The 13,093-nt window shown below is 48.9% G+C and overlaps 1 protein-coding gene across 3 annotated transcripts in view; it reads left to right on the top strand.

Annotated features, from left to right (window-relative positions):
• Window positions 1-13,093, top strand: part of SETDB1 (SET domain, bifurcated 1) — an 18,526-nt gene that overhangs the window by 388 nt on the left and 5,045 nt on the right. The window contains exons 2-15 of one of the 3 annotated variants that reach the window (XM_010565503.1): window positions 1,239-1,461; window positions 1,799-1,971; window positions 2,472-2,509; window positions 2,640-2,739; window positions 3,164-3,331; window positions 3,623-3,824; window positions 5,110-5,183; window positions 5,561-5,751; window positions 6,664-6,793; window positions 7,175-7,313; window positions 9,829-9,987; window positions 10,722-11,324; window positions 11,588-11,704; window positions 12,013-12,182. In XM_010565503.1, coding sequence (XP_010563805.1) covers window positions 1,250-1,461; window positions 1,799-1,971; window positions 2,472-2,509; window positions 2,640-2,739; window positions 3,164-3,331; window positions 3,623-3,824; window positions 5,110-5,183; window positions 5,561-5,751; window positions 6,664-6,793; window positions 7,175-7,313; window positions 9,829-9,987; window positions 10,722-11,324; window positions 11,588-11,704; window positions 12,013-12,182 — 2,476 coding nt within the window. In that variant the 5' untranslated portion in view covers window positions 1,239-1,249. Of the gene's footprint in view, window positions 1-540; window positions 1,462-1,798; window positions 1,972-2,471; window positions 2,510-2,639; window positions 2,740-3,163; window positions 3,332-3,622; window positions 3,825-5,109; window positions 5,184-5,560; window positions 5,752-6,663; window positions 6,794-7,174; window positions 7,314-7,669; window positions 9,988-10,721; window positions 11,325-11,587; window positions 11,705-12,012; window positions 12,183-13,093 lie in introns of those variants that run through there. The other 2 variants (XM_010565505.1, XM_010565506.1) reach the window with 2 other exon arrangements.

Here is a 13,093-nt window from a genome sequence, read left to right as displayed (position 1 = left end):
GGAGGGGGCTGTGGGGCAGGAGGAATTGGGGAGAGGACTTTGTGGGGGGGACGGTTGGGGTGAGAAGAGAGCGTGAGGAGGTCCCCACGCATAAGGTGTGGGGTTTGTTTTGAGGTGCAGGCGGCAGGGCTGTGGGCAGGGACTTCTGCAGGCCGAGGGGTTGATGGAAACTTGCAAATATAAGGGAGCTATAGGGTGTAAGAGAGAGCGTAAGAGCATTAGGAGTGGGGGACTGGAGAGGTTGATGGGGGTTTGGGGTTGCAGGGGGGCTGTGGTGGCACTGGGGTGGGGTGCTGACAGTGGCTGTTTGGGTGATAGGGGTGCGTTTGGCAGGGGGCGGGCAGTCACTGGGGTGGGAGTGCAGCTGGGAGATGTTGGTGGGCTGTGGGCTCTCTTTGCATCTGTAGGGCTGGAGGAAAGTGTGTGGGGTTGTGGCCGGGGGTGGCCTGGGTGCAGCTGGGAGAGAAATGTGGGCAGGGGGAGCTGAATGACGCTGGAGCAGGGTGATGGGAGAGAGGAGGGGGTTGTGGGACCAGGGCTGGCAGAGGAGCAGGAGGTGAGGGGGGAGCTGGAGACGAGGGTGTGCTTAGTACAGACAGGGAGCCTGAAGGGAGAGGCGAGAGCAGGGAGCACTGTGGGAAGGAGGAAGGTGTCTGTGAGTGGTGCTGACAGGGGATAGACTTCAAAGTCATGGAGACTGGATGCGTTATCACCACACCCAGCTCAAAGGGAGATGCAGGGTCTGCAGGCCTGGATAGAGGAAACAGCTGGGGCCGTCCTTGGGGCTGGATGTTATAACGTTCCTTAAACACCACAGGCAGGGGAGGACAGGAGCTCTTCTGGGCTGCTGCCGAAGATGAAGTTGTCGGACAGATTGGGAGAGGCATCGGCATGGTTCTCCTCCCAGGCAAGGCAGAGGGTTAGGAACTGCTCCGCAGATTTTGCGGAGGAAATGGCACTGAGGTGGTGAAGCGTAAGGCTCCGGCGTTCAGTGGGTTTGGAGAGTCTGTGCAGAGATCGGAGGAGATGTCAGGAATCCCTGGTTGTCCTGGAATCAGTTTGCTTGCACTTCGGTTATTTTTGGCTCCTTGTGATGTTATCTTAACAACATATATAATGTTTTCTTCCTGACTAGCTTTCAAAAAATTGAGCTTACGTTCTTGCGAGTGCTGTGCCTCAGGTGATGGGGTACAGCAATAGGGTTTCACCGGCCTTTTCTCACCTCTTTGTGGTGTCAGGTACAGCAGAAATGGATTCCCAGGAGATCAAAGAGCTGCAGCAAGAAGTGATGGAGGAGCTGGGAATCTCCATGGAGGAGCTCCAGGATATTATCGACAAAGAGCTGGAGAAGTTTGAGTGCGTGAAGCAGAGGAAACAGCAGCTGGAGGAGCTGGAAAAGTGTGTGAAACAGAAGGAAGAAGAGGTGGCTCGCGTTGACCGGCTCTTTGATGACGCTTCAAGGTGGGTGCGCTTGGAATCGCAGCCACGTGTCAGAGTTGGGCCTCAGAGCAGAGGAGGGGGAGATCATTTGATGAGTGCTGCCCATTTCCCTTCAGTGTAGACTGACGCTATGATTCTGCATCGGTTCATTTGTGTGTGGTTATTGAGGGATAATTAAAATTACTCCCCTGTGGCTTTAAATCCTTCATGTGAATACTCTTCCCTCACCTCATCATGGTTGTATTTAATTAGCGGCTCCCCAGCGGTTGATTCCTATTTCTTTCTGCAGTATTGTGGGATGTACAGCTGGGCTCACCTTGTCTTTTCCTGTTTCTTCCCTTCTACTTTTTTTCCTCAGAGCCATTGATAAATGCGAGATATTGGTGAAGGATCTGTACTCCAAGCTGGGCCTCCAGTACCGTGAGAGCAGTTCTGAGGATGAGGACTTGGCTGCCAAGCCCATGGAAGTGATTGAGATCCCGGATGAGGACGACGATGATGTCATGAGTATCGATTCAGGCTGGAAGCACAGTTCAGTATCTCATTGCACCACATGGTACTGAGGGGAGGGATGGAGATCTGAGCGTGTGCTGGAGGAGCATAGGAATGAGAGGGATCAGAATAAGGATATTGTAAAGTTGGCCATAAGTCACGCTGGTCCGTAAGCAGGAGAGGATCAGGTAGGAAATGCCGTTAGCTCGTGAAGAACATCACCGCTTGCATGGTCTGCCAGGGCCCCTAACTATTGTGTGGCTCCTGGAGTCCCAAAGTGGGACTTCTCCGTTTTGCCACCTGCCTGACTGTTGTCCCCATCAAATGCTGCCCCTGCAGGGAAGCTGCCTGTGCAGCGTGTTGTGCATCTAGAAAGGGTGGCTTAGTAAAAGCCTGGCTTGAGCGGATTTCTTGACAGGGACAGAGGAGGCTTTTGAATGGATGCTTTTATCTGTTCCCTCGTCTTTCGGTGACTTAACTAGGATGGGTTTTTTCCTTCCCAAGATGTTTTAAACCACTTTTTTTCTCTTTAATCACAGGCGATAGTAGTCCCAGAATTGCAAAGGATCAGACTCTGGTGAGTTGGAAAACACCTGACTATAGTGTGCTTCTGAAGCAGGGTTTTACTGGAACGCTTAGGGCAGCATTGTATTTGGCGCAAAAAAGAAACAGTTCTTCATATTTTCTTTCTCTTTCCTCCCCTTCAGCTGCGGGAGGCCATGGCTGCAATGAGAAAGTCTGCCCAGGATGTTCAGAAATTTATGGATGCCGTGAACAAGAAAACAAATGCCCAGGATGCACAAAAAGGTCAGATTATGAGAGCTTCCTGGGGATGACTGACATGGGCTGGCACCTGTGTGTGCCCTTACCTTGGTCCTGTCTGCATCTTATACCCGGTGGTTTTCTTTCTGAAAAAGAAAATAACTATTCTGTTTCCCTGCTGGAAAGACCCATTAGGATATATTGACTCCAAATCCCTATTTTTCTTAAGCCCTTTCCAAAAGCAGATAAAAGTGGTGCAGTTTCCATACCATGAAAGCTTTTTAATGTTGTTTAAACCTCACTTGCTGGTTACTCCATCCAGTAAAACTGAGGCACTTAAGCTGACTGAGGTAAAGGAAAGCAAGAACACCTCCTATCTCAGGTCCGACACATTCTTCCAATTGTGTACGTAGGAGAGGGAGCCTTTGGGCAATTTCTAACTTACGTTTTATTGTTGTTCCTTGGGTAGATGCACAAACCCCTCAGGAAGCTCCTGGTACCGTGCAGCCCATTGGCCCTGCAGCAGCTGGGAGTGATCTCAGCAATGACGGTGATCTGAGTGTTGGCATGAGGATCCTGGGCAAGAAAAGAACCAAAACGTGGCACAAAGGAACTCTAATTGCAATCCAGACCGTTGGTATGTCCCATGCTTGATGCTGTGACTCAGTGCTTGTGGCTTTCACTGAGCTTTGGGTGGGTAACATTGATCAGGCTTAGAGCAGGTCCCCTCCCGTGTCAGAGCACCTAGTGTCACCTGGAAAGAGTTGTGAAAGCAACACATCTCCACTATAATATTTCACCTTCCAAACTAATTTCTGAAAGGCTTTCAAATGAGTTCTGAACTTGGATCAGAATGGTGTAGGATATCGGACTTCTTGTATGAAATCACCTGGCTTGATTTATCTTGCCCTGTTGAAATGTCTTTCAGGTGCTGGAAAGAAGTACAAAGTGAAATTTGATAATAAAGGGAAGAGTTTGCTTTCTGGCAATCACATCGCTTATGACTATCACCCCTCGCCTGAGAAACACTATGTTGGCAGCAGGGTTGTGGCAAAATACAAAGATGGGAATCAGGTTTGGCTGTATGCTGGCATTGTGGCTGAAACCCCAAACGTGAAGAATAAAGACAGGTATTAATTCTCTATAGTCATGTACCCCTCTTTTATTTTTTTTCTCTTTGTTTGTTTTGGTTTTAGGAAAAAAAGAAAAGAAAAAAGGTATATTGGTGTATTTGGTATTGTGGGACCTAAATTCTTTTTTGCCCTTTCCAGGGACATAGCTCTGAATGTTGTTTCTTTGGTCTTTCTTATCTCTGAAAGCTCTGGGTGGAGCTTCCATTCTATTACTCATGTCCCTGAGTCAGAAATTATATCTGGTAATTCATTCAAATTATCACACAAATGTAAGTCTGCACTGCTCAAGGCATAAAAAATAGTGTTAGGAAATATGAGCCCTAGAAGCATTTAGGGCTAGCAGTGTTGCCAAAGCACTTAAGGAGAAGAAACAGCAGGTCTAAAGCAGCCTTTTCAGTCACATATAAATAAGGGGCAGGGCTGCTTCGATGTTGTGGTTTCGGCTTGTGATCTTTCTGGGAAGATTCATAAAGGGTATAATCACCCTGTTTGTTTCAAATGTGGATCTGCCGTAAATGCCTAATTGCATCAAGTTCTATCTGATACACGTTTAGTAACTGAAAATGAACTGCATTTATTACTCGTATTGCAAATTTACTCCTCCTGGCTAGGCTGGCTGTAATGCTGATCTCTCAAAATGCAACCTTTATATGGCTCCATATCCTGAAGTTGTTATTCAGAGGCACGCAGTGCTAAGCAGGTGCCATATCCAGCCTTGTGCGCATCCCCTTCTGAGCTCCCGGCCCCCACAGGCACTGGGACTTTCTCCTGTCTGCAGGTGGAGCCCTGGAGGTGTCCCACAGCTCCCTCCCTGTGCTGCTGTTCAAGTCACAGTGTGCAGCTTCTACTGCTGCTTTGTCCCAAAGGTTCCAAAAAGATCTTTTCTAGCAGAGATTAGGAGCAATTAAAAACTGTCTTTTCTCTTCCCTTACCTCCTGTGGCTGAGGCACAGAGGGAATCTGGAGCTGAGGGAAGAGGGCCTGGCTGTGCTATGCTGCCGGAAAGCCTTTGGGCAGCCTCTCTTGTCTTTGGGAGCACAGGGGTGGCTCGGGGCTGGGGGAGAGCTGTTCTGAAAGAACCGAGGGAAGTGGTGATACTGCAAAGCTCATAATCTCCTGGCAGAAGCGATTGCTTCATTCTGTCTTCATCCACCGTATGATTTGAGGGCCTTTGGGACTGGCAGGAGAAACAGGAGGGGTGCTCCACTTCCATTATATGGTGTGGAGCTGCATTTTATTCAGCTGCATTTCTAATTCCAACTTCCAACGCTGCTGTTTGCCAGATTCCTGATCTTCTTTGATGATGGCTACGCTTCGTATGTCAAGGAGTGGGAGCTGTACCCGATCTGCAGGCCACGTGAGTGATCTCTGCCCCTCCTGCGTCCTGATGCTGAAATTGTATGGGGAGCCTTTGGGTATATGACAGAGCCTGGCTCAAAAGACAGGGAACAGACTACGTGTCCTCTCCAGTGCTGTGCCTATAGACATTTGCATATGAAGCTGGAGGAAGCAGTGGTTTATTACTGGCAGAGTGAGTGTGCTTTGACTTCTTGCACTCTGGGTGCATTAACATGGCTGGATGCCCTACCACCAAAAATCCGGCCACTCGGCATTGCTGCTTTATTGTTCTTAGGTAAAAATCCATCTAGGATTTCTTTAAAAAAGAATTAAAGATTCTCTTTGTAAGAGTCTTTCCTCCTCTTCCCTTTCTCCCATCCATCCTTTTCTGAACAGTGAAAAAGACCTGGGAAGACATAGAGGATGTTTCCTGTCGTGATTTTATTGAGGAGTACATCACGGCCTACCCCAACCGTCCCATGGTGCTGCTGAAGAATGGCCAACTGATCAAAACAGAGTGGGAAGGGACCTGGTGGAAATCCAGAGTGGAAGAAGTGGATGGCAGTCTGGTCAAAATCCTTTTCCTGGTAGGGCAATTTCCTTTCTCCCATTAGAGAGGGAAGATGGGCTTAAATTTGAGTTGGAGGTGGGGGGGGCTGACTCTGTTGGGCTGATCAAGTCCAGTTTCCTTGCTAATGTCAGACAGGGTCCTGGAGCAAGCAGGTATTTTGCTTAGTAGGTAGACTGCCAATTTCTACTGTGCACTGATGTGATGGTGAGACTCTTCCGCTTGCACGACAAAAGCTTCAAAAGCCTTTTAAAGCATTTCACGTGTGAAATTTTAAAGTGGTAGAAGAATAAGAAGCAAAATCCTTTACTTGCATCATCATTCTATCCTGGTCCCTTCCTTGATGTAAACACCTAGCCATGTCTACTGTCCAAATACAAGTGCTGGTTTGAGAAGCAGGAGAGAAACTGAGCAGAAGCTGCAATATTCGGCTTGCTCGTATTCTACAAATTGCAGAAAGGGAGCAGACATACTATCTGTGCCCGCTTGGCTGCCTTTCTGTCTAGATAACTGCATGGCCACTGGGGCTGCGGAAGACATTGTGCGCTTGCAAATTTAACCTCCCTGTCTTAGAGCAGATTCGGTTTGTGCTGAGGAGTTAGCTTGTCCCCTGAGGGAGTCTGGTTTCTCCAGCAGTGCCTCGTTAGTCAGTTGTTGGGCTAAGAATAGAACTGTGTTTGAGGTTTGAGGTCTTGGTATTGGACCTCTTTCTAGATTCGGTTTGTATTCAGTGTTCCCCCAGATACGATGAATTACTGCCTTTGTCCTCTCTTGGCTGCATGGTCTTTCAAGAGCCTTCAGGTCAATGCTTTGCCTCCTTTCCATTTGATTCTGCTCACCGTAAAAGCACACTGCTGTCTCCCAGGCTTGTATGGTACCCCTGGAAGTTCTTGCCATAGGTGCTGTGAGTGTTGCCTTCTCCTTGCTGCAGGATGACAAACGTTGTGAGTGGATTTACCGAGGTTCCACACGCCTTGAGCCCATGTTCAGCATGAAAACTTCCACAGCCTCCACCCAAGAAAAGAAGCAAAGTGGACAAGCAAGGACTCGTCCCAATGTCGGTATGTGGCATCTTTTTGTTTTAATTTGTATCCTGGAATTTGAATGAACGCATTATGGGTTGGTGGGGGCAGGTGGGTTGTTTTGGGTTTTGGTGAGGTTTTTTTAGCAGAACTCCTGGAGATTTAAGATTTACAGTAGTCTTTTTCTCCTGGCATAAAGATGCCACAAAACCAGACTGCAGTTGTGTGAAGTGGCCAGAATCTGTTTGGGGTGACTGGCTGTGACTCAGAGCCCAGCCAGTGACCCACTGTTAACTGCAAATACCTCTGTTCTGGTTGCCTTCAGCAGCTAAATCAATATTTTGTGGCTAGTACAAGAAACTTTGGCTGATGGTGGAGGCTTTTCCTGTTGATACTTTGCTTTTTCCCCTTCCGCACTAGGTGCTGTCAGGAGCAAAGGGCCTGTAGTACAGTATACGCAAGATTTAACAGGAGCTGGTACCCAGTACAAACCTTTAGAGCAAATGCAGGCAGCCTCGCTGGCTGCACAGTCCGTTTCTCCACAGCCTGCTGAGATGGAGTAAGTACTTGAGTCCGTTCTCTGCTTCCACCACTACCTCCTTTGCATTTCATCTCCAGTGCTCAGCTCCTTCAGGCGCCACCCTTTCTGTGTAGAGGAATCCTCAGGTGCAGGTTTCCTCCATGACTAGGCTTGTTTCCTGGTTGCACAAATCAGTTTTAGTCATGCTTCTGGGGGAAACTATAGATAAAGGCTGCTGGATGAGTAATTGGGGGCGGGAGAGCTGACAGCCCAGCACCCCCTGAGCCAAATGCCATGTTCTTACTCAGGGCTAAAGCACTTGATTTATTTCCAAGTTAGAACGTTTGCTCCTTCTCTTCTGAAAATCTGAATTGCTCCCTCGTGTCACGATCCAGGCACTGGCCCCCGGCTGCCTTGTATTCCTCCACTTGGACTGACCTGCTCGCAGACCTCAATGACTTACGAGGCACTGAGAACTCAGGATCAGTGGTTGGTCTCGGTGGTCACGGACCAAGCCTGGTAAAGCTAAGCCACGACCAAGTCGCACACATGCCTCCTGCCACCAGGGGCCCAAGCGAGACGTTTTCGGAGGTGCGGGCTAGTGCTGAAGGAGGCCTGGATGAAGGAGGAACTCGGCCTTGCGATGAAGGGAGCATGTTGGAGAACACCAGGGTACCTGGGCATGTGCTCAGGGACTTTAATAACTCTCTAGGTGAGAGAGATGCTGCCGTGGTTCAGTTTTGTCATCACTGTGGATTTCCCATCCGAATTTATGGACGCCTGGCCCCCTGCCAGCACGTTTTCTGCTGTGACTGTGCCTTGTCACATGGGCAAACGGGAGAAAGGAGATGTCCCAGCTGTAAGGAACCTGTGCAGCAAGTAAATCTTTATTCACCGGATGCTCTCTAGGTGTAGCAGCATCTAAGAAGCCCTGCCTGCCCCCAGCCTCCAGTCTCAGAGGGGGTTCCTCTCCAAGTACCAGTGCAATATGACCCATTGTGCCCCTGGATGCGGGTGCTGACTTGGAAATGCTCCTCCTGTGCCATTCTGACCAAGACTTGAGAATTGAAGCCATAATAGCCTTGTTCCTTATCTCTTACATACCCAAGAAGAGAGGCCGGTGCTGAAGGAGGTCATGAGAAATGAGCATGAGAAATGCAACACTGGCTCCTCTGCCGTCAGTCTAGGGCCCCACTTGTGAACAGAGGAAGAGCTGGGCTGTTGCCCTAACACTAGGGCACCCTGAGCTGTCGAGGGTGTAGGAAGGATGTGCAATGACATGGCATGAAGACAATAAAGTTGGACTGCAGCAATCAGCCAGCCTGCAGTCTTGCTGGCTGCTGAATCTCTCCTTTTCCGTTTAACAGTCCGCACAGAGGCTTTGACTTTATGATCTTGTTTTCAGGTCTAATGCAAGCAGACACTACAGCCGTTTCCCTGCCCTGCTGTTAAATAGTGAACTGCTTAAAGACAACTGGTTTTTAACATTGACTGAAGGCAGTGTACTGTATCCATGTCCCTGCTGTTCCAAGGAATGTTGTTGGGTTAAAAACACATTGTTTTTAGCTTATTAAAACTGGGAGAATGGTTTCTTCACTCTGGTGTTTTGTTTACTCTGAGGAAGGCCCAGTACTCTTCCCTCTCTAGTCTCACTTTCAAGTTCCAGGTGCCAGGGAGCTGCTGTTGGCCATTTCTGACTGTTTAAAGCCTGCTGATGGAAGCTTTTTTCTCTTGCTCTTGAATTTTGAAGTGTGTGTTAACACCTTGCTTTTAAGGCAGATGTTTGCAGAAACAGTTGCCCCCTCCTGCTGTCACTGTCTCCTCCCTTTCTACCCTGATAACATAAGTTAGATTCTTCCACTTGCAGGAAAACCAGTGGCTGGTTTGGGGTGTTCTTCTGTTTAATCCGTGTAAATGGATTGAAAACCTCCATTATTGTTTTCTCAGAATGTGAGGGCAGAGTTTTCCAGGTGCCTCCCACCTTCCCAATGTTGTGTGTTGGGCTGCAGAGGTGTTTGGGAGCCCCTCACAGCCCTTTTGTCAGTAATGTTATTACATTCCCTTGTACAATCTTATCTTGTTACTTGCTATGGACAAGAGAGTCCTCTGTACTTCTTGTTCCTCCCACTGCTCAGTACTGTTGCACTGATTGAGCCTCTGTAAACTCTTGTTTCTGCTATTGCAGAGGTTTCTTCATGTACTGGTTTGTCCAGCTTCCTGAAATGAAGGCCTTGGACATCATCATTACACTCCCTCTCACTCCCATGCCTCGCTTCCAAATAGCAGTATGTCAGGAGTTACTTTTAAATGAAGCTGAGTTCTGGCATTTGGTTGGGGTTGTTGCGGGATCGCTGTAGCATAAGGAGTCATAAATGAGCTGATTACTCGTTAGGAAACGCTCATTCGGAAAAAATCTGCTTGGCTTCTCTCGGATGGGGCACTGTTGCTGACTTCTGCGGGGGAATGTTATTTTGACTGCCCCTGTCTGTCTAAATCCTACCAGTTGTGTGACCATATGCATCTTGCAAATCGCCTCCTTTCTTCCCTCGTGCAGATGCTCTGACAGTCAGCTGGCCCAGTCAAGAAAGCAAGTGGCCAAGAAAAGCACTTCCTTCCGTCCTGGCTCCGTAGGCTCTGGGCAGTCATCACCTTCTTCACCTGTCCTAAGTGATACACCTCCGATGGGAAGGACTGGTGCATCCCAGCAGCATCGGTAAGCAAAGCTTGTTCACACTTACAACAAATGCAGCGATATCCCTGCATCCTTGTGAGAGTTTGGGATGCTGGTACAGATTTGGGGCTTGTTTGGTTTAGTGCAGGTCTATTTTGTTATGGACTGACACCTTTATTTGCCAGCTTGTCATGTCCTGAGCATTTGTCTTCCTCTTACCTTGTTCTCCCTCCCAGACAACTGTTTGTTATGTTTTGTTGGCGGCTTTTGCTTGGAGGGTCTCTTATCAGCTCTGACCAGAACTTACCCCAGTGGGACCCTGGCCAAAGCCTCTGATCCTGCTTGTTTTTAGAGGACTCCTGTTACTACAAGCTTTCCAGGGTCAGGGGGAAGCTGCTATTAACATAAATCTGCAGGTGGCTTTTCCACAGTGGTTGCTTTGTGGCAATCAATGCACAGCACAGAAGCCGTTGATCCCAGTTCTGAGACCACAACCAGCTTGCACTTCTTTTTGCTTCCCTAGTTCTGATTTGGGGTTTTTTTGTGTTCTCTGCTGCTGGTAACACTCCCTTTGGGGCCTGCCCAGGCTTGCTCCCCAGGGATGTTGGGGTTTGTGTCTAATGGGACTAAGCAGCAAAGCCAACAGGGTGTCCCAGTGTGTAACTAGCAGCTGCTTTGATAGGAATTAAGGGCCTAAAATCCCTTTGCAGTTTGAGGAGAAAGCACCACTCTTCCTTAAGCCGCAGTTGCTCAGTGTATCCCTTTTCCTGTAACAGGCTGTCCAGTGGCCAGGCAGGCAGTGGCACAGCACAGTCCTTCCACGGCATGATGGACCGCGTGCCGAACGAGCCCTCTTACCGAGCCCCACTGGAGAAACTCTTCTACCTGCCACACGTCTGCAGCTACACCTGCCTGTCCCGCGTCCGTCCCATCCGCAGCGATCAGTACCGCAGCAAGAACCCCCTGCTCATCCCGCTGCTCTACGACTTCCGACGGATGACAGCCCGCCGACGGGTTAACCGCAAGATGGGCTTCCATGTCCTCTACAAGACGCCCTGTGGGCTGTGCCTGAGAACCATGCAGGAGATCGAACGCTACCTTTTTGAGACAGACTGTGACTTTCTGTTCCTGGAGATGTTCTGCCTGGACCCGTATGTGCTGGTGGATCGCAAGTTCCAGCCCTACAAACCCTACTACTACATTGCAGACATTACCAAGGGCAGGGAGGATGTGCCGCTGTCCTGTGTCAACGAGATCGATAACACCCCCCCTCCACAGGTGGCCTACAGCAAAGAACGCATCCCTGGCAAAGGGGTTTACATCAACACTAGCTGGGAGTTCCTCGTGGGCTGCGATTGCAAAGACGGCTGCAGAGACAAGTAGGTGACCCCTTGTGTGTTGCTGAGCCTGGAGGGTGGGGGACGGCACACTGCCTGCCCTGATAACAGCCCAAGGTGGATCTGCTCTGGACTATAAGCCCATGCAGCTCTGGTCGGTTGCAGGTTTGACTCCAAGGCAAGCCCTGTGTGCCCATCTCTGCATATACGCATGCAGAAAGTTGTGCTTTCTTTTCCTTTCTGCAAAACCGGTGTGTAAAACTAACTTCTGGGGCATGGGTGGGTTTTTCTGTGTGTCTCTCTAGATCGAAATGTGCCTGTCACCAGCTGACAGTCCAAGCGACTGGCTGCACCCCGGGCGGGCAGATCAACCCCAATTCAGGATACCAGCACAAAAGGCTGGAAGAATGCCTCCCGACAGGGTAAGTAAAGCTGCGTCTTCTCCTTGCCTTACAAATACCAACCCCAGAAACTTGGCCTCTGATGCTATCAGAGAGGCAGTATTTCCCAGAACTAAGAGCAGATACTGAAAACCTGCCTCTGTTCTTGATCCATCTGCTAATGTGTCGCCTGGGATCTCTGTGTGTTACCGTAATACCTGGCAACTACACTCTCCCTACTCTGCTGAGCTTTAAGTCGCTGCTGCAAGTCCCTTTGCATCATTACTGGTATAACACCAAGTCTTGGGATATTGCTTTATCAAGGAAGATGTCACTGTTCTTTCTTTCAGAGTTTACGAGTGTAACAAGAGGTGCAAGTGCAACATTAACATGTGCACCAACCGCCTGGTCCAACATGGGCTCCAAGTCCGCCTGCAGTTATTCAAGACTCAGAACAAAGGCTGGGGCATTCGCTGCCTTGATGATATTGCTAAAGGCTCTTTCGTCTGCATTTACGCAGGTAGGATCTCACCCTGCTGAACAAGCAGGTAGAAGCCTCTTAGTTTTGAAACAGGTGCTGTGAATGAAAAGCCTCTGTTGAGCCAGTGCTCTTCCCAGTGGTCACATATACTCAGATATGAATCTGCTTTGTTTTGGTTAAGGGTGGAGGGAATAAGTATTTGAAAAGATCTGGTTGTGTCAAGCTTGTGTCAGGCCTGAGATCTAGGCTTTGTTTATTGCAAAATGCAAAACCCAGCAGAATGGGTGTGAAGCTCTTCCTGTGCTTGTTAAGGGGACAGGAAAGTGAAGACTTAGATGGTAAACTTGCAGCACTTTGATTTCCTGATTGATGCCCCTCCCTTGCTCAACTCTGAAACAAGATGCTGCAGAAACCTGTGTCTGCAGTGCCAGTGTCCAGAGAAGTGCTCGGATCCCCAAACCTGTTTCTGCACACTGAGGGTGAATCAACACATACCTGCTTCCTGTTTACATCAAACCAGTCGCCGTGGCATCAGCACAAACCAATAAAATGCAGAAGTTGCGCAGTATGGTTGCGTTAATTCTGAAATGAAACTAACCATGGGCATTGCCTGAGTTCTGGTGCCCTGGTTTCTTTCCCTTAATATTGCCTCTGCGCTACACCCTCACCTCGAGCCCTTCAGAGGAAAAGCAGTCACCCTATTTGAACTGCTGTTGAAAGATTTCCTTGCTGGAAGCCTAGATGTTAGCAAGGGCCTGCTTTAGATCAGCCACCTGCTTCAGATTTTCATTAGCTCGAGTATCAGGGTAATACGTTGTCCTTTCCCAGCCCAGCTTTGGAGTAAGTTGGTGTCAGTCCTGTTTGCTCCTCAAGGAGCCTTTGGGGAGGATAAAATTTATGGGACAGGAATGTCATCACGGAAAATTCACACTTAGTTTTCTATTCCCCCC

Source organism: Haliaeetus leucocephalus, unplaced genomic scaffold (genome assembly GCF_000737465.1).
Source record: "Haliaeetus leucocephalus isolate CR32 unplaced genomic scaffold, Haliaeetus_leucocephalus-4.0 Scaffold193, whole genome shotgun sequence".
In the NCBI taxonomy this organism is placed as follows: Eukaryota; Metazoa; Chordata; class Aves; order Accipitriformes; family Accipitridae; genus Haliaeetus; species Haliaeetus leucocephalus.
This window is presented reverse-complemented; position numbering and strand designations above follow the sequence as displayed.